The 19,990-nt window shown below is 45.6% G+C and overlaps 2 protein-coding genes across 4 annotated transcripts; both read left to right on the top strand.

Annotated features, from left to right (window-relative positions):
• Positions 1-3,838, top strand: LOC310817058 (rho-related GTP-binding protein RhoG-like). Its single transcript, XM_083687471.1, has 2 exons — positions 1-121; positions 700-3,838. The coding sequence occupies exon 2, from the start codon at positions 732-734 to the stop codon at positions 1,305-1,307; it is 576 nt and encodes a 191-aa protein (XP_083543597.1). The 5' UTR covers positions 1-121; positions 700-731; the 3' UTR covers positions 1,308-3,838.
• An 804-nt stretch (positions 3,839-4,642) lies between these two features.
• taf1 (TAF1 RNA polymerase II, TATA box binding protein (TBP)-associated factor) lies at positions 4,643-18,981 on the top strand. Of its 3 annotated transcripts, XM_083665076.1 has the most exons (41): positions 4,643-4,895; positions 5,159-5,273; positions 5,573-5,696; positions 5,794-5,910; positions 6,029-6,151; positions 6,370-6,611; positions 6,749-6,964; positions 7,113-7,355; positions 7,504-7,705; positions 7,907-8,017; positions 8,184-8,351; positions 8,522-8,649; positions 8,816-8,923; positions 9,064-9,237; positions 9,411-9,584; positions 9,681-9,785; positions 9,875-10,075; positions 10,220-10,361; positions 10,967-11,097; positions 11,194-11,274; positions 11,374-11,523; positions 11,704-11,823; positions 11,959-12,134; positions 12,243-12,475; positions 12,616-12,823; positions 12,970-13,135; positions 13,356-13,567; positions 13,846-13,954; positions 14,083-14,181; positions 14,321-14,498; positions 14,633-14,700; positions 14,819-14,941; positions 15,160-15,252; positions 15,382-15,466; positions 15,659-15,726; positions 15,863-15,979; positions 16,475-16,585; positions 16,970-17,065; positions 17,186-17,399; positions 17,559-17,733; positions 18,082-18,981. In XM_083665076.1, exons 2-41 carry the CDS (start codon positions 5,160-5,162, stop codon positions 18,317-18,319), a joined length of 5,943 nt encoding a protein of 1,980 aa, XP_083521202.1. In that variant the 5' UTR covers positions 4,643-4,895; position 5,159; the 3' UTR covers positions 18,320-18,981. The 3 variants fall into 3 exon arrangements, with proteins under 3 accessions (XP_083521202.1, XP_083521201.1, XP_083521200.1); XM_083665075.1 differs by lacking the exon at positions 16,475-16,585; XM_083665074.1 differs by lacking the exon at positions 16,475-16,585 and having other exon boundaries at positions 12,970-13,141.
• Positions 18,982-19,990: the final 1,009 nt, after the last annotated feature.

The following is a 19,990-nucleotide window of genomic DNA, read 5'->3' as shown; positions in this document are numbered from 1 at the left end:
AAAAACTTCTGCTACAACAACGAAGGAGGGCGCGAGTGAATAAGGCGGTGGGGCAATTTATCAAGATAACCTGACCTCAGCTCATTTAATGGGACATTTCAACTTCTGTACTAACTTCACTGTGAGTCGGGTTTGTATTTATGCCTGGTTTCAGATGTTATTCAATAAGTTATCTGTGTTCTTGCCAATACGACAACTTAGCACTTAGCTTAGCTTGCGGCTACGGCTAGCCAGCCAGCCAGCACGGAAACACAAGCGCGTGCTATTTGGCTAGCTAGCCATCCAGCTAATATTAGCTCGTTTGCTAGAACTTAGAAAGTGTTTTCTTCCTGGTTTTCCTGGCCTATAAAACTCAGGTTAATTAGCTATCGTTTTCCTGTCATTTTATACTTAGTCCGCCTACTTTTAGTGGAGTTGTGCAACTTTCCTCCTAGTTGGGGAGAAATACAGCTAGTTGAATTGTCAGAGTGATAACAGCTAGCCACTAGCAGTACTACGTTAACTGGATAGATGAGTTACATGGATATATATATATATATATATATATATATATGTATCTTACATAGATATATTGGTTGAATTGAAGTTGATGCTCAAAAGCAATGGTTGAGACATGTAGTTTGTTAACCCCTGGTGGCAGCATTTTATGGGCATATCTTTCCCCTGTCTTGACTGTCTTATCTTCAACCCCTCATGCAGGCAGCCTAGTCGCCCGTGTGGATGAGGGCAGAATGCAGACCATAAAGTGTGTGGTGGTGGGCGATGGCGCTGTGGGTAAGACTTGTCTACTCATCTCCTACACGACTAATGCCTTCCCAGAGGAATACATCCCCACTGTATTCGACAACTACAGTGCCCAGATCAGTGTGGACGGTCGCGCCATCAGCCTCAACCTGTGGGACACAGCAGGTCAAGAGGAGTACGACCGCCTGCGTACACTCTCTTATCCGCAGACCAACGTCTTCATCATCTGCTTCTCCATCGGCAGTCCCTCATCCCACGCCAATGTACGGCACAAGTGGCACCCCGAGGTGTCTCACCACTGCCCCGGTGTGCCTGTGCTGCTGGTGGGCACCAAGAAGGACCTGCGAGGAGACGCGGAGGCAGTAAAGAAGATGAAGGAGCACGGTTTGGCCCCCACCACCCCACAGCAGGGCAACTCTTTAGCCAAGCAGATAGGTGCTGTCAAATACCTGGAGTGCTCGGCTTTGATGCAGGAAGGAGTGAGGGAAGTGTTCGCAGAGGCTGTGCGTGCGGTGCTCTACCCTGTTACCAAGAAGAATGCCAAGAAGTGTGTTCTGTTATAACCATGTGCCTAGACTGGGGAGACTTGGGGAGACTGGGGAGAGACTGACGTGATTGGCTTGGCCAGTTTGGCTCCAATAGACCTTCCACATTTAAACCCTCGCCACTGTTAGCTTTGCCTGGCTTCTTTATTAATTAATGGGTTGTTGTTTTTTTGTTGTTGAGGTCCTCACCACTAGATTTTAATTGATGCCACCAACCTTCCCATGGATTTTTGTATCTCTGAAAATAAACACCAAAGTGAAGATGCCACAGGGATTTCAATGGTGCCTACTCAGCCACTTACTGCCTTACGTCTCATCACTAGTGGCATGGTTAAGATTACATTAGATTTTTCACACTTTGCCTTTCTCCTGCATTAGGCCAGTCTTTTAATATGTTCAACCTTTGCTGTTAACCTTTTCTTCCTTGTTTTCTGAGTATATTTGAGGCATTTTGTGTGTGCCACCCTGTAGCGTCTGTGCCATTGATAGTGACACTTGGAACTCTTAGATGAGAGTTGTCATAATAATATGCATTTTGCTTTCAACATTTGTCGCAAGCAAGGTCACAAAACATCAGCTGAACTCTGCTGAAAAGAGGCTGCAAGTGTGTATAACACTGTCACCCCAAACACAGGCACACTTTGATTAGATCAGTCTGTCTCCTATTGCTCGCTGGGTTGCTCCCACTCCTCTATCTTACTCTGTAAACCATGAACTTGCCATACATACAATGCTTTATTGTCAAAACAGAGTCTTGATTGTCTCAGAGTGAATACAGATTTGGATGTCCATGTCTACTAAGTAAACAGATGTCCCGAAGATTAACCTACTAGGCATTTTTGTATTGCCAGTGGAACAGAGGAGGCAGGAAGGAATAATTCAATGATGAGTGACTTGTGAGAGCCCCCCCCTAAATAAGTCAACGCTCTCTGCTTACTAATGAGTAATGTAATCTTTGTTCCAAGTCAAATAGAAACCACAAATAAAATACATTCCATGTTCTATTGGAAGTGGAACTGAACCTTACATGCTGAATTAATGCTCCACTTACGATTTGTACTGTACTGTTCGGTGTTACTGCCCTGAAAAGTAGGTACGTGTGTTGAAGGTACCTCTAGCAGTGATGCTACTTATTTGTGGCTAACTGTAAACTTGTCTGTGTAACAGCAAGTATGACTAATACTGCAACTGTAAATCTTTTGCGGCAGCAACATAAGAAGATTGCAAATCTCATCTGCTCTCTGTAGGTTTTTATTCAAACAGTCTTCTTCAGAGCCTGATGGTTGTTACTCGTATAAATGGTTGTCTTGTGCCTTTTGGTGATATCTGATCAGCACAGAAAAGAGATCTGCAGTGTCAGTCCTGAAACACCACAATTCAGCGGGTGTTCATTAGATTGCAGCTCTGAATTAAATTTAAAACTTTACATTTTAATTCTTTCTTTTTTTTCTTTTTTTTCTTATATATAAAGGTGTTTAATAGGTAATTAAATGCTGACTGGACAATACATTTGGAAACCTGCAGAATCCATAATGCTTCAGACATTGAGTTGCACTTCCTCATTGTTGAAGTGTCTTTGACTTCTCAAACAAGTGTACTGTTCCCCACTGATGGAAAGCAATAGGTTTCTTAAATACAGTTTAATGTAAGAAGTGTAATTTTGTTTGGTTGTTTTGAATTATGGCCACAATCCCTTATGTTTTGGGACTCAATGCCATTTTGTACTGTGGACTTAAAGACTAAATGCTTGGCTATACTAATCATGATTGAAGATATGCAAATATGTTGACGCTCATCAAACTATGGGTCCTACTTTTAGTCAATTTGAGTACAGTACTTTGAAATATCCATTTGCAAGTGTTGTGGCCTTTACCTTTTATTTGTAGAGTAAAAACTATGCGCTTGACTTGATTATGTATTTGATTTAATCTTTTTTACAACAAGAAGTCAATGTACATTGTATTTTAGATAAACAATTGTTACCTTGTGTAGTAACTCATGCATTACCTTCTTTGATAACAAGCTGTTTGTTTGCCCTCTATTGTGTACATTCATTATATAAGCTTAGTAATCAAAGGCATTGTAAAAGGTAGGACAACCAATCGCCTCAATTAATCGCCTCATTCATCCTAGCGCAGTTGCATCAAGGAAGCATTCCCTGGTTATCAAACTACTTTCAAATAAAGACTGCTCTATTTTTCCTATAAATCACTGATAGACCCTACGTGGTACAGTAAACTCAAACCATAAATTGGGCATATCCCTTGCCCTGCTGCAGCTTTTGATTTGGTCATACTATATCTATCCATGTTCAGCAAATGCAATTTTATTGACTTCATGAAAAGGCTCATTCTAGCATTCGCCCTTTTACCTAGAAGGGATGACTCGGCCTTGAAGTGCCTTGCAGAGGTGTGTATGCGGTGCACTGTGTGGAACTTGATTTGTGAGTTTCAAAAAAAAAAAGAGTTATTTTAATTACAACAAAAACCCACTTGTACTACATGATATTGTGGAAAATATCAGTCATGCCAAATAAATTCAAGACTTTACATTTGTCTTTGTATGCTGTTGTATGTTTGAAACTTAAATGATGGAAGACCTCAGCAGTGAGGTGGGCTACAATATCAGACAACTAAGAGAGCACATATTTGTAGAAAATGTTATTAAATGTTATGAGACAATGCAGCTGTTGTCATATTTAGGAGTTGCTTCAATCTGTTACAAGTGCATTATTAGTTTGCACACAACAAAGGACAGAGGGAGCAGCTGCAGTGCATTGAACACTCTTACATCATACCTTGCTGTAATGCTACTGTACACAAACATCTCATTGTCACTGTCTGTAGAGATGGCCCATGCAGATGCATGGATGACTCACAGATTGGCAGAGGGAGTGGGAGCATGTCTGGGTCACTTTAATGCTATCTCTTCAAAACAGAAACTGCAATATTCTCTATTTTCATTAAAAAATCAAGATCGATAAGCTGTGACAGATTCACACTTGAGAGGACATCCCAGGAAAGTAACTTTTAGCAATAGATATGTCTCAGACCAGTGAGCATAATTATTCATGACACAATTGAATATTGATTGAGGTCAGTGTGTGTGCAAGTGCAACACTGTTGTCTGCACAGTGCACACCATTTAGCTTCTTGTATGTTTACTTGTCATAGTAAAGTATAAGAAAATAAGAGTTTCAGGCCTTGTAAATGGCTTTGATAATACTGTAAATGATAAGGGCATGTAGTACAGGGTCCTGTAGATGGCGACAAAGCACCTGGAGGGGAAAATGAAGCATAATCCTACAGCGGAAGTGAATGCGCTGGGGCATGCGCATTGCAATTTACAATCCTGTGAGTGTTGTCTGCCGTGGGCTGCATTTGAAAACAAATGAAACCATATACATTTTTTTTAAAACAACGTTTGAGGAATTATTTCAAGCTTATTCACTCCCATACATACGGTAGATACTGGCTTCGAGAAAGGGGGGTGGTTATCGGGTGCAATGTTGGCTAGTTAGCTAGCTAGCTAGCTAGGTCAACTTGGTGCTGGTTAGCTACAACCCGCGGCCAACTGGCCCTCCTAACTGTATAAAAGTAACGCAAGGTAAGTGTAGCTAACTTTAACAGCCCTACTGTGTTATCATACATCACCTGTCATTTTATCCTATTTGTTTTGATCATGCATGTCCTTTTGAAGCTGTAGCAGAAAACATGGTTGAATGCCTAAAATGACCTGATGATGCTTCATAACTATTACTTTGATCTCCCCTGACGAGTCAAGAATGAATGGTTGGATTAGAGATGATGAGTAAATTAGTTAGACAACATTTATTCAACGTTGATATTAATTGATTTCTCCCATCTCAGGATGTCGGACTCAGACAGTGATGAAGATCAAGACCGCCCATTCTCTCTCACTGGCTTCCTCTTCGGGAACATCAATGAAGATGGCCAGCTGGAGGGAGACAGTGTGCTGGACACTGTAAGTGTGTATAGATAGATACTTGGTTGCAATAGGTAACCACAAGGGCTGCTTATTGTTTTGTTAATAGATGTTGTCATGCATGTGACAAAAAGACTGCAGGTCGAGAACTACACACTCCCAAGATACTTTTTTTTTTTATCAACTGTCAATCAAAACAGTTTTTCTGAAAATGACAGTCAAGGGTCATGATTGACTGACATTGTTTACAATGTATGTAGCCACATGTTGATGCACCTCAGTCTGGCTCAGCCAATTCTATGGTAGTGGTGAACAAGGCATGTTCCTCCTTATCCTAGGAGTCCAAGAAGCATTTGGCTGGCCTTGGCTCCCTGGGCCTGGGCTCACTCATCACAGAGATCACTGCCAGTGAGGAGGATGATCCTGATGAAGACAGAGACACTGGCGGCACAGATGCAGATGGTAAGAGGAAGGACATGGAATAGCTTTGCATCTGTCATGGAATAGCTTTACGTGGTGGTGGAAAGGAGTGAAAGTTTCATGGCTTAATATTCTGCAGGCTGGGTGAAGAGCACAGAGGATGCAATTGATTACTCTGACATCAGTGAGGTGGCTGAAGATGAGACCAAGAAGTACCGGCAGGCCATGGGCAGCCTGCAGCCCACTAGGAGGACAGGTGATGCAATATAGATGCAATGACTCACATTTGAAATCTACTGTATACACACAACCAAAGTATACCAGAGTCATTCATTTAATTTCAAGTGGACAATATCCCCTTTTTTCTGTCACAGATGATGAGGATGACTATGATGCTGATTGTGAGGATATTGATGCCAAACTGATGCCCCCTCCACCTCCACCGACTCTCCCGATACCTGGCAAGAAAGAGGACTCCTCTCCCCAGGCTGCAAGTGGTAAGGATTTGTAAAGAGAGGTCATAGGGTGGGGGGTTACTTTTGTTGTTTCGTTTATCAACAGTGTTTTGTAAAGGTAACCCAAGCTGCATTATTCATGATACACGTATAAACACACATACTTAATTTCGAGAAGATGTGTTACAATGTGTTAGTTAACCCTCAATGAGTGAGATGGGCTCTAACCCCAGTGTGTGGTGTTGTGTGTCTCTCCACAGTTGGGGATGAAGGGGACGGGATCATCTTGCCCTCCATCATTGCCCCCTCCTCCCTGGCAGACAAGGTGGACTTCAGCAGCTCCTCAGACTCTGAGTCAGAGACAGATAGGCCCAGCCAGGGCTCTGGGGCCGGGGGCCTACCAGACAGCCTCACCCTGCCTCTGGCTGGCATTATGCAGAAGGATGCTGCCAAAGCCCTCCCTGGTGTCACAGAGCTCTTCCCAGAGTTCAGGCCTGGAAGGGTGAGGTGCCCTTGTAATTACTGTACTGTACACTCTTATTTATACACACTCAAAGGGTTTTGATTGAATCAATTTCTCTGAGGTGATGATGTGTTTACGATGTATTGATTGATATCATCTCTTGAAAATGTCTCCAGGTGCTGCGATTCTTGAGACTGTTTGGCCCTGGGAAGAACATGCCGTCAGTTTGGCGAAGTGCCCGGAGGAAGAGGAAGAGGAAACATCGAGACCCCCTGCCTGGAACCCCACCTCCAGAGGGCGAGCCCATGGATCAGGGCCCAGAGAAGAAGTCAGGCTGGACCTATGAGTACGCCCCACCTCCTCCCCCAGAGCAGTGTCTCTCTGATGACGAGGTCAGTATGAATGGTCATCAGATACATGCAGTATTGTGAAACTACATGAGAGCAAATTCACAGACATTTATAGCTTTTAAAATATATATTTTTAGAGAGAAGTCACAGTAGAGATCAATCTGGGTTCCCTCCTCTCTCTTCCCTCCAGATCACCATGATGGCACCAGTAGAGTCAAAGTTCTCCCAGGCCTCCGGTGATGGAGACAAGGTGGCTGAGTCCAGGCCCAAAGTGGCGGAGTGGCGCTATGGTCCGGCTCAGCTGTGGTACGACATGCTAGGGGTCCCTGAGGATGGAGGCGGCTTTCACTATGGCTTCAAGCTGAAGGAAGAGCAGAGTGATGAGCCTGAGAAGCAGGAGCAACCAGAGCCAGCACCAGAGCCTCCCAAAGAGGTTTGGAAACCCCTGACGTAACGCTTTACATTCAATGTGCAATGCCAGATTTCATGGGAGTTTTTCAATTATCCCATTACTACACCTGCTTCTAAGGCTTGATTGGGAGACACCCAAAAGATTGACCATCTTCTCTTTCTGTGACTAGGAGGGGAGTGATGAGGAGAAGGACGAGCAGGCCCTTGAGAATGAGCTCTTCCTGATGGTCACACAGCTTCAGTGGGAGGATGACATCATCTGGAATGGGGAAGATGTGAAACACAAAGGCACTAAGACCCAGCGAGCCAGTCTGGCAGGGTGGCTGCCGTCGAGCATGACCCGCAATGCCAATGCTTACAATGCACAGCAGGGTGAGGGACCCACCCACTTCAGCCCAATACACATAGGCATTTACAGTCAGTCTATCATGTTAAAATCACATTGTCAAAACATAAATCCTAATTTTCCATGGGGCCAGATGCAACAGGTGGTCTTGTACAACAGTGTGCTGTGTGTTTCAGGTCATCCTGGAACTTATTAATATTATTTCTCTGTCTGTCTGTACTCACCAGGTCTAAGTAGAAGTAACTCCCAGCTGGTGCCCCCCACTCCCCCACCCATGCCCAAAGCCCCCTCCCTCAGCTCTGGGTCAAAGCGGGACAAGCACAACCATGACCATCAAGGTACAATGAGGCTGTTATTCTTTGTATCTGTTGTCGAGCAGCCAAAATTGTTAGATTTATATGTGGTAATGAACAGTGTTCATGTTGTAATATCTGTCGGCGTTCTTTATCTACAAGAGTCTATTTCTATAGCTATTCCCTATTTGTTTTTTGTGTCCTCCTACAGCCTCCCATGAAGACGATAGCCCCTGGTTCTCCATCTTCCCCATTGACAATGAGGAGCTGGTGTACGGACGCTGGGAGGACAACATCATCTGGGATGACCAGTCCATGGAGCGCATGCTGTCACCCCCAGTCCTTACCCTGGACCCTAACGATGAGAACATCATTTTAGGTACTGCTCTAAACTCAGAGAAACAATGGTACTTCTGGTAATTTGCAAAAGCAAGTAACTTGCTTTTGCAGTTTTTGCTCTCCACTGATTTTAGGCAGTTAGCAGACGCTCTGATCCAATTGATGGCCCTGCTCTGTTACACACTAACCACTGAACTTGGCTTCTTGCAGAAATCCCAGATGAGAAGGAGGAGCGGACGTCCCACTCCCCATCCAAGGAGAACAAGAAGGAGTCCGCTCTGAAGAAGAGTCGCATACTGCTGGGGAAGACTGGCGTAATAAAGGATGAGCCGCAACAGGTACTGGGCTGAGGCAGAGTCAGTAACAGGCCTAGGGTACATGCCTGGATCTGGGACTGGCCAGGGACTAAGCTTGGAGGGGGGGGGGGATTCAACAGTAGGCACTGTATCTATTGACTCTGTGGCAGCTTACCCACTCAACATTTTCTGCTTCCTCTACATACAGAATATGTCCCAGCCTGAAGTGAAAGATCCATGGAACCTGTCCAATGATGAGTTCTACTACCCCAAGCAGCAGGGCCTGAGGGGCACCTTTGGTGGCAACATCATTCAGGTGAGCAGTAGATTCCCTCCGGTGGGCCTCAGGTGCATAGCCAGACACTGTCAGCTGTGAAAGGGTATCATTTGAACAATCGCATGTACTTACAGAGCAGTATGTACATACTTTGTGTCCCCCATCAACTCTTTTTCTAGCACTCAATTCCTGCTGTGGAGTTGAGGCAGCCTTTCTTCCCAACACACATGGGCCCTATGAAGTTGCGACAATTCCACCGGCCCTCTCTGAAGAAGTACTCGTTTGGGACATTGTCCCAGCCGGGGCCCCACGCTTCCCAGCCTCTACTCAAACAAATCAAGAAGAAGGCCAAGGTGAGAGACCTCACAGCCCTAGCCCATTGATTAACCTCAGCCTTTGCTTTCTAACACATCAGGAATTGCCCGTCAGTGCACAAATGTATTGTATGTGCTTGTCTGTTGATATCCCTATTGGTGTGTGTTTCTATGGTGTAATGAGTGTTAAATGGCCATCTCTGTGTCCTCAGATGCGGGAGCAGGAGCGCCAGGCCTCCGGTGGGGGTGACATGTTCTTCATGAGGACAGCTCAGGACCTGACAGGCAAAGATGGAGACCTGATCCTGGCAGAGTACAGCGAGGAATACCCCCCTCTCATCATGCAAGTTGGAATGGCAACCAAGATCAAGAACTACTACAAGAGAGTGAGTTCCTTGTTTTGACGTTGATGAGCTGGTCTATTTAAGTGGATGTTTCCTCCTTGTGTTTGTGCTTTGTCAACATGGCTTTTCTTGCTTCAGAAACCTGGAAAGGACCCTGGAGCTCCAGACTGTAAATACGGAGAGACTGTGTACTGCCACACCTCACCATTCCTGGGCTCTCTGCACCCCGGACAGCTGCTGCAGGTCAGTCCCAAACTCAGGCAATGGACTATAGTGATCTATTAGCTAATCTGTCATGAGAAGTCATTGGGTGTTTTGTTTCTGTCCTTTAGGCTTTTGAGAACAATCTTTTCCGCGCCCCCATCTACCTGCACAAGATGCCAGAAACAGATTTCCTAGTCCTGCGTACGAGACAGGGCTACTTCGTCAGAGAACTCGTGGACATCTTTGTGGTTGGCCAGGAGTGTCCCCTGTATGAGGTCCCTGGACCTAACTCTAAACGGGCCAACACCCATATCAGAGATTTCCTGCAGGTATGTTTGTGATACACTGCTACATACACATTGTCTGCAAACGAACCAACTCAATTACATAATAATACATGTACAATTATATACATATACATTGATATATGCCCATGTATAGTACACGCATGTCTCCTGTCTCGTCCTCTGCAGGTGTTTATCTACCGGCTGTTCTGGAAGAGTAAAGATCGACCTCGGAGAATACGCATGGAGGACATAAAGAAGGCCTTCCCCTCCCATTCAGAAAGCAGCATTCGCAAACGCCTCAAACTCTGCGCTGACTTCAAGCGTACAGGTAGACACAGTTATCCCGGGGATGGCCAATGTTACTGTATCTAAGATCTATTATAGCCTCATGTTTATTGTCCTAAAGGATGAATAAGCAATGCAAGAATTACAACATGCCTCAGTAATCTGGTATTATCTTACTCCCATGTCCTAGGAGAGTGTTTAGGTGTAAGAGGGATAATGAAGCAGTAATGTTTAGCTGTGTGAGCTCAGAGATGGTGTGCCTTACTTTGACAGACAGGCGTCAGGAAAGAGAGAGGTCAGCATATTATGGAGTTTACTGTGGAGGTAAGGCACAGTCTGAGAGAAGCATCAAAAAGGTACTAGAGATGTGCTGGGTCCATGCCGATATCTGCACCTGCAACACCTCAACGTATAAGTCAACAGGAGGTTTCACTTGATTTAAATTGATGATGATGAATTTCACAGCATTAAACCATTAGCAGTATCCAAAGTAAGACTCAGTTACATAGAGTAGAACTGGGAGGGGTAATGGCCAAGAATCCATAAATGTATGGATCCTCACTGTTAGCTGATGAGAAGTAAGGGTGGCGTTAGTAGCTAATGCTAGTGTTATGAGTGAAGCTGACTTGCCCCACTCCATTGTCCCAGGGATGGACTCTAACTGGTGGGTCCTGAAGCCTGACTTCAGACTGCCCACTGAGGAGGAGATCAGGGCCATGGCATCCCCAGAGCAGTGCTGTGCCTACTACAGCATGCTGGTGGCAGAGCAGAGACTGAAGGTAAGACACTGGCTGAGATACTAACTGCACATGGAGACTGTGTACGTGCATGTGTCACTGGAGACTTTACTACTGTAACTTCTCTCTGTCCTCCAGGATGCTGGATACGGTGAGAAGTCCTTCTTTGCCCCAGAGGAGGAGAACGAGGAAGACTTCCAGATGAAGATTGATGATGAGGTTCAGCTCAATTTCCTTCCTGAACCAAAACATCAAGTTTGTCAATGCAGGGAATAATGGATGACGTGTGATCTCACATTTTTTTCTCGTCCCATCCAGGTTCGAACAGCCCCCTGGAACACAACACGAGCCTTCATCGCTGCCATGAAGGGGAAGTGTCTGCTGGAGGTCACGGGGGTGGCTGACCCCACAGGCTGTGGAGAGGGCTTCTCCTACGTCAAAGTGCCAAACAAGCCCACTCAACAGAAGGTCAGGAGCCTTCCCCTACAGTTTCCCACCCTCAGTCAACTGATACCTCAGCCTATGACAGCAGTGCTGCCAAATCTGATCCTCCATCCCCCTTTCTTTACATTTCTTCAGTTACTGTTTGATTATTGCTGCATAAAAAGCTAACCGCTTGACTTTCCTGTGTGTGGTCGATATTTTCAGGACGACAGGGAGCCGCAGCCAGCTAAGAAGACTGTGACAGGGACAGATGCTGACCTGAGGAGACTGTCACTCAAGAACGCCAAACAACTTCTGCGCAAATTTGGTGTTCCAGAAGAAGAGGTAATAGTGTAGTAATAACACACATTGTCACATAATCATGTCTTGAGGTTCCCTCACCTCATCCACCACCACTAATGCCACCATTGTGAATGCTGAACAGTGTCTTGAGCCTCTGTTTGTGTTCGTGTGTCTCAGATTAAGAAGCTGTCCCGTTGGGAGGTCATTGACGTGGTGAGGACCATGTCCACAGAGCAGGCACGCTCTGGTGAGGGGCCTATGAGCAAGTTTGCCCGCGGGTCCCGCTTCTCTGTAGCTGAACACCAGGAGCGCTACAAGGAGGAGTGCCAGAGAATCTTTGACCTGCAGAACAAGTGAGGCCTGCCTGAAATTACTATGTCAAACCCCAAATCAGTCCACACAGTGTAGGATACTGGAGTTGTATATTAGGCCATATGTGATCCCATACTGTCTGCTTCCAGGGTGTTGGAGTCGGGAGAGGTCCTCTCCACAGACACAGACAGCAGCTCTGCGGAGGACAGTGACTTTGAGGAGATGGGGAAGAACATAGAGAACATGCTGCAGAACAAGAAGACCAGCTCCCAGCTGTCCCGCGAGAGAGAGGAGCAGGAGAGGAAGGAGCTACAGAGGATGTTGATGGGCGAGGAGAGTGACCGCGACCACAAGGGACGCAAGGAACGCCGCAAGGGATTCTGTGAGTGTGTATTTGCGTGTCTGTGTGCATGCGTGCATGTGCGGGTGTGAGAGCATATACATATTTGAGTTTCAAGCTGTGTGTCTGTGCCTGCCTGTCTGTCTGTCTGACTTCTACCTCTCTCTCTGGTTGTCCTGCAGCCAGTGCTTTGTCTACCGGCTCCCATAAAGATGATGATGCGTCCTCAGTCACCAGTCTGAACTCCTCTGCTACCGGACGACGCCTCAAAATCTACCGCACCTTCCGGGACGAGGATGGCAAGGAGTATGTGCGCTGTGAGACCGTACGCAAGGCCTCAGTCATCGATGCTTACACCAGGATCAGAACCACCAAGGACGACGACTTCATGTGAGTCTGTGTCTGTGTCTGTGTCTGTGTCTGTGTCTGCGTCTGCGTCTGCGTCTGCGTCTGCGTCTGTGTGTATCCATCCGTCCACGTGTCTTTGTGTCCGTGCATCTTGGCACTGAGACTCTGTTTGCCTCTGGTGACTGCAGAAAGAAGTTTGCGCTCTTTGACGAGCAGCACAGAGAGGAGATGAGGAAGGAGCGTCGGCGCATTCAGGAGCAGCTGAGGAGACTGAAACGCAACCAAGAGAAGGACAAGTTCAAAGGCCCTCCGGAGAAGAAGGCCAAGAAGGTCAAGGAGAGGCCAGACCTCAAGGTAAAAGTAAGCTTGCCAACTTCAATGCCCAAACTTTTTTTTTCCTCCTTTCTTTCTTCCAATAACCTACTGACCTGTATCTCCTAACAGGGTCACCTGATAAACTTAGAAATAAACCTCTCTCATTTGGTTCAACTCTTTACTCTTAGAGTAACATTTAAGACAGGCTTTGAGCGTTTGTTCTGTTTCTAAAAGGCTCTCTCTTCCTCTTTTTCCCTAGTTGAAGTGCGGAGCTTGTGGAGCCATCGGCCACATGCGCACCAACAAGTTCTGCCCACTGTACTACCAGACAAATGCCCCACCCTCCAACCCGGTTGCTATGACAGAGGAGCAGGAGGAGGAGCTAGAGAAGACAGTCATCCACAATGACAATGAGGAGCTCATCAAGGTGGAGGGCACAAAGATTGTCCTGGGCAAGCAACTCATTGAGAGGTACCTCACTAATATTGACAATATTTTTGATGATGGGAAGGGAAATGTTCAAAACTCATTTCATGTTACTACAATAACATGTGTCTCTTCTGCTGTATTTTCCCACCAAAATGTTGTTGTTTGATTCAACTTCAATCCACAGCCAGGTATTGCATGGCAAGCTGACCCTCTTTAGATGGGTTCCTTATTATTTGTTTAAATGTGTGTGATGTTGCTCTTAGTGAATTGCTGCCCTCTGTGTGTACTCTTGTGTAACTGACCATTTTGTCTGTCCATAGTGCTGATGAGGTGCGTAGGAAGTCCCTGGTGCTGAAGTTCCCCAAACAGCAGCTGCCACCCAAGAAGAAGAGACGTGTGGGGACTGCCATTCACTGTGACTATCTCAATGTGAGTCTCTCAGTGCTTACCTGTCATTTACTTTAGGAGTGTGTTCTCCTCCTATGAGAACTATGAAACAATTTGAAAGATCTTTAAGATTGTTGATCAATTGTTTTGTCCCCATCCTGTCATTTCAGAGGCCAAACAAGTCTATCCACCGCCGACGCACTGACCCTATGGTGACCCTGTCCTCTGTCCTGGAGAGCATCATCAACGACCTGCGGGATCACCCCAATGTAAGATCCAACAAACACACACACAAACAGATGCTTATGCACAAACTCACACACAGATACACACTGCCTACACTCCAATGACCACAAATCTGTCAAAAACTTTTTTTCTACAATTGTTGTCTTTGCCCCTGTCACACAGACCTATCCATTCCACACACCAGTCAATGCCAAGGTGGTGAAGGACTATTATAAGATCATACTGCGTCCGATGGACCTGCAGACACTACGGGAGAATGTGCGCAAGCGTGTGTATCCGTCACAGGCTGAGTTCCGTGAGGGTGTGGAGCTCATAGTCAAGAACAGTGCCACATACAATGGTAAAACTTCTGACGAACCATAAGGCTTGGATAAAATGGAAGATTATGATGATGAGAATATGTCGTCCTCTAACTGTTGTATGTATTAGAATTATAGGCTCCCATGTGATCTGTTTACGTGTTTCTGTGTTCAGGGGCGAAGCATCCAATAACACAGGTGGCTCAGTCTATGCTGGACCTTTGTGATGATAAACTGAAAGAGGTAAGTGGGAATGTACAGTACATTGTGATGGATCGATCCAAGTCTCTGTGTATACTGTTTCTTTCTCTCTCGCTCTCCCACTCTGACCCCATGTCCTCTGTCTCCTGTCTGCCTGCAGAAGCAGGACAGGCTGGTGAGGCTTGAGAAAGCCATTAACCCCTTGCTGGATGATGATGACCAGGTGGCGTTCTCCTTCATCCTGGACAACATTGTGACTCAGAAGATGATGGCGGTGCCTGACGTGAGTGGAGGCCCAACAAATCCTCAGGGGTTTCTACTCCCTCTCTGACCCTTAATCAGTCACTGGATATGTATTTCTCTGTCATGTGATAGTTTTACTGAACAGTCTTGTCTCTCTTTTCAAATGTGTATTAGAACCCTGAATATGTTGCCAATACTTCATAGGGACTCAGTGGGGTGATAATGCTACTTTCATAACTCATAAATCTCCCCTGTCAGTCTTGGCCCTTCCACCATCCTGTCAACAAGAAGTTTGTTCCAGATTATTACAAGGTGATAGTCTGCCCCATGGACCTGGAGAATGTCCGCAAGGTGAGTGGGGGGATAGAGGGTTAGGTGTCAAATTCAAACACACCCACAGATCTGGTTGTTGACACGATCCATATAACCTAGTATAAGACAGAATCATGTGAATCTCTCTGTGCTTTCTGGGTCCATCAGAACATCTCCAAACACAAGTACCAGAACCGGGACGTGTTCCTGTCTGACGTAAGCCTGGTCCACGCCAACAGTGTCAATTACAATGGTGGGTACAACCACACACTAATACTCAGATGATACATACAGATGATAATGGCAGACATTGGTTTTATATTGTGACAAGTGAAATTGTCTCACTCAGGATGTTAGCTAGTTTACTGGTCCTCTCTGGTGATTCTGTTATTATCATGTGATCTCATAGGAAGTGTAATGGACTGTGATACTGTGCGTTCAACAGGTGCAGAAAGCCCTTACACCAACACTGCCCTGGAAATTGTCAACGTTTGCAAGCAGACCTTATCAGAGGTGTGTTGGTGTGAGTGTGTCAGGAAAATAATGCCAGTATCATGTTCTTTGCCATGTGAGCTGATGAGTCATGTTTATGACTGAGTGATGTTATCTTTATCATGGCTAATCACTCTCTGTTGATCCACTTTTCCAGTATGATGAGCACCTGACCCAGCTGGAGAAGGACATCTCTACTGCTAAAGAGGCCGCCCTGGACGCTGCAGACCTGGAGTGCCTGGACCCAATGACCCCTGGACACTACACACCCCAGGTAGGAATATGCCTGTGCCCAAGTATGGCCCAGACTCAAGTGACATATTTGCCCTCGAACCATTCCTAAACCTATCCTACACCCTGGAAATAAGGCTTTAGAACCCCACTCTGCAGACCCCAACCCTCCCGTGTCAGTGTCAACTCACGCCTCACCTGCCTTGTGTGCACCAGAGTTGGGAAAATTCCTCTTCTCTCTTAAATAGCATCTTACACACTAGCCTCTCTCTGTTCTCTACTTTCTTCAGTACTATTGTCTCTGGACTGTAGCTGTTCTATTGCATAGTTTCTCTTTGTGCTATAGTTTCTCTATGCTGTAGTCTATTCTCTTTCTCTCTTCTGCTCTGTGTTTATCTCCTCTTCTCCCTGTGTCGTGTGCGTATGTGTCGTGTGCGTATGTGTCGTGTGCGTATGTGTCGTGTGCGTATGTGTCGTGTGCGTATGTGTCGTGTGCGTATGTGTCGTGTGTGTGTGCGCGTGTGGTGATGGTGGCCAGCCTGCTGATTTGTTTGACAGCGGGGCCTCAGTGAGCCTGCATAGAGAGGCCAGCCTCTTCTCTGTCTCTGAGGGATCTCTAGTGGCTGCTCCAGAGAAGAGGGGGGGGCAGGTACGGAGAGACATCACCTACTGTTGCAACAGGCGTCTCATCCAAGGGCCACCTCTCCTTCAACCCTCATTTACTCCACCCTCCCCATCTCACTCATTTCGCCCTTATTGCCACAGTGTGTGCAGCCTGACTGCTGCTTGCTCATGCCATTGCTAACTTAAGGTCATTCCATAATTCCTCCGTGCTCCTAGGACAAAGATGGCTCCTCTCCATAACTCTTTCATTTGGCTGCCTGTCTTCCTTGTGTTACATTTGTTCCACATATTGTAACTGCCTGTCATACTGTGTTTTCAATGTAAATGGTGCACCCAACCCAGTCCCCCCCCACCCCCCCGTCTCCTTTCAGTGTTATAACTTGTCTTTTGTATTGCCCCTGTTCCTCAGGGTCGCCATGGTAGAAGGCTGGGAGAGGAAGAGTCCGATGTGGACATTGAAGGCTTTGAGGAGGATGATGACGGCAAGCCTAAGACACCAGCTCCTGTAAGACTCTCTGAGAGAAAGAAACCAAAGGGGTTTAGAAAGAAAGATCCTGGGATGATGAGAAGGGACATGGGGGGGGTTTACTCAATGCCCTTTACCTTCTTTGTCCACGTTCTCTAGGCGGAGGACGGGGAGGGAGACCTGGATGATGAGGAGGATGAAGAGGACATGCTGCTGCCTCCACGTAGACGGCTACACCCACCCGATGATGAAGATGACTATGAGGATGAAGGTTCCAGTCGGCCAGCGCAGGACAGCGTGCTGTACCAGGACCTGCTCATGTCAGATGGAGAGGATGACGCCAGTGAAGAGGAGGGAGACAATCCCTTCTCCTGTGAGTGACCAGGGTGTATGTCGGGGGGGGGGGCAAGTGGAGTGGAGCATGCACATAGTCATAGTGTAATAAACCAATACTTTTATATGGCTTTTGGTTTTCTGTCATACACACTGTATTTGAGACTGAATTTCTAACTGAATGTCTGTCCCATCCCAGCAATCCACCTGTCGGAGAGTGGCAGTGACTCAGACAGAGAGTTGGAGGTGCGTCCCCCGCCCCCACCCAGGGCTCACCAGGAGACCGCCCGCATGGGCCTGGAGCAGGAAGAGAGCATGATGTCATATGAGGGGGAGGGGCCTGACGAGACCCACCTAGATGACAGCAACGTCAGGTACAACATGGCGCCACCAACTAGCATGTCAGACACATGGTCAACATGTCACATGTACTGTTACTAGATCATATACACTCACTAAGAGTAGCAGATGCACTTGTTCCATGGATACTCAGTACATGGGACACAATGTAGATAACACACTTGCATCAAATAGATGTCTTTGAATTTGAATATGATTTGATGAAGACCAACTAGTATTGAATTGAAACAACCACTCTCTTTGAAATCTGTCAATCAGACTGCATGGTGTATTGCAAAGATGATTGGGTCTTAGGTCTGAATAACCCATAACAAGTCTAATTTCTCTCTTTCTCTCTCGCTCTTTCTCTCTGTCTGTCCCAGTTATGGCAGCTATGAGGAGACCGAGGGTCCGATTCAGACCCAGCCCACCAGCATGGGCAATGGAGAGGGCTACGGCATGAGTGAGGAGGAGGAGGAGGATGAGGAAGAAGAAGAAGAGGGTGGTGCTCAGAGGAGGGGTCCCAGTGTGCTGTCCCAGGTCCAGCTCAGTGAGGATGAGGAGGACAGTGAGGAGTTCAAGTCCATTGGGGGAGATAGTGACATGGATTCTGACAACTAGAGTATTCTTCCTGCTCTTACACGAACACTCAAGAGCAAGTGCTCTTGCAACCGTAAACACCCATACAGGATAACTATCTCATAAAATGTACTCACAGGCTAAATGACACACATTGCCTAGACTTTGCTGGTGATAAAAAAACATGTTTGCTATTCAATTCATTTCTACAATACCATGTATTGCTGTCCCCATGAAACCTCCTCCATTTTGTACAGAATATAAACTTAAGTGAGATTGTTTATCTATAATGTCAGGATCACCAAGGAGTTTGTTTTTAATCAATGTTTTCTACACGTTAGGCTCTTTTCAATGTACACAACACGTATATATCTATTTTTTACAATGGTGGACATTGAAATTGAATAGTGTTGTTACATCGCTGTGCAGAATATTGGATAAACATAGACATTCGATTTGTTTTTCAAGTTTGAACTGCAGTTTACTACATACTTGTGTATGATTTAGACCAGGAACCTTGTGTTTGTTGAATAGTGAGTCTATTCACAGAATGACTATTGTGATGCAACCTTGACGTTCAGCCATTAGGATGTATTCAGCCTTGCGTTATCAGGATTATCCACAGTAATCCTAATACTGCCTCAGCCTCACTGCTCACCTTGGCATACTGTAAACATATTGTAAATAAATGGTGCATATGCTGATTTCTTTGTTTGTTTTCTTGTTGATCTCAATTTCCGTTGTTAGCATTTTCCCAGTCACAACAGAAGTTTTGTTTTTCATAGATATTCCCTCCTTGTAAAATATGAAAGTAAGAAGGTACTGTATAATGCCAATCTAATTGCACATTATCAGGATTTAGGAAGCAGATTATTTCATTACAAAAGTAGTGAAGGATCAATAATGAAGGATCAGACGGTGGATCTTCAAAGTACAAGATTATGTTTTTATTGACAAGACAGGCACAGACAAAACAGGCACAAAAGCAGCAGATCAGACAGGTGCCTGGGAGAAAGTTCTGGATCAGACATTTCTCAAAGTATAATTCTCCTGTGCATTCACAGTTATACCTTGTTCTCCGTCAGATTTAGCGTTGCACTGATTGGTATTCTCTAATGAAAGGAATCTAAATCAGCCTATCATATTAGAACACCGTAACAGGTTTTGGGTTTCAAATCAACAGTGAGCTGTCCACATCAATTTCTTGCAGTACCCTTCAGTAGCATGCTACCTGTCATCTGTCCCATGGTTCTTGTGTAATTCCACAGGTCATAGTCCATAGTCATATTGTGTATATGTTGTGTTATTGCTATGGCGCTTCAGCCCTACTGAGGCATCCTATCCTGCCACACCTCAAACTATCTTAAGTTCAAATCTCATACACAGAAACATGGACTCTGGTCCACAATAAACTGATGATTGTTGTTGGGAGTCCCATAGATACCTACCTTTCCCAAGCATTGATATTATTTTAGAAACACCCATGTAGAGATACCATGAATTCAACACGTGCCGAGCATACTTCCATTTTTAATACCCTGGAGTAAATGTCAAATAAAATCAGTTTCAATAAATCAATAATAACCCCTCAGGATCTCAATGCTGTAGAGGCAGGATTTTCCCCAGTTGTTTTCCCCCGTAAGTAAATGCAAACTGTTTTGGCAGAACAACTCAGACTTAATGTGTTTATCTCTTGTGCATGTACAGTGCCTA

This window comes from Argentina silus, assembly GCF_951799395.1.
Source record: "Argentina silus genome assembly, chromosome: 2".
Taxonomy (NCBI): domain Eukaryota; kingdom Metazoa; phylum Chordata; class Actinopteri; order Argentiniformes; family Argentinidae; genus Argentina; species Argentina silus.
Note: the sequence above shows the minus strand (reverse complement) of the source record. Positions and strands in the feature narration are given on the sequence as shown.

Excerpts from the sequence above, each read along its gene's own strand:
- LOC310817058 (XM_083687471.1), top strand. The coding sequence starts at position 732 with ATGCAGACCATAAAGTGTGTGGTGGTGGGCGATGGCGCTGTGGGTAAG.
- taf1 (XM_083665076.1), top strand. The coding sequence starts at position 5,160 with ATGTCGGACTCAGACAGTGATGAAGATCAAGACCGCCCATTCTCTCTC. Across the intron at positions 9,786-9,874 it reads ACCCCGGACAGCTGCTGCAG|GCTTTTGAGAACAATCTTTT; the intron begins GTCAGTCCCAAA and ends TCTGTCCTTTAG. Across the intron at positions 10,362-10,966 it reads CGCTGACTTCAAGCGTACAG|GGATGGACTCTAACTGGTGG; the intron begins GTAGACACAGTT and ends CCATTGTCCCAG.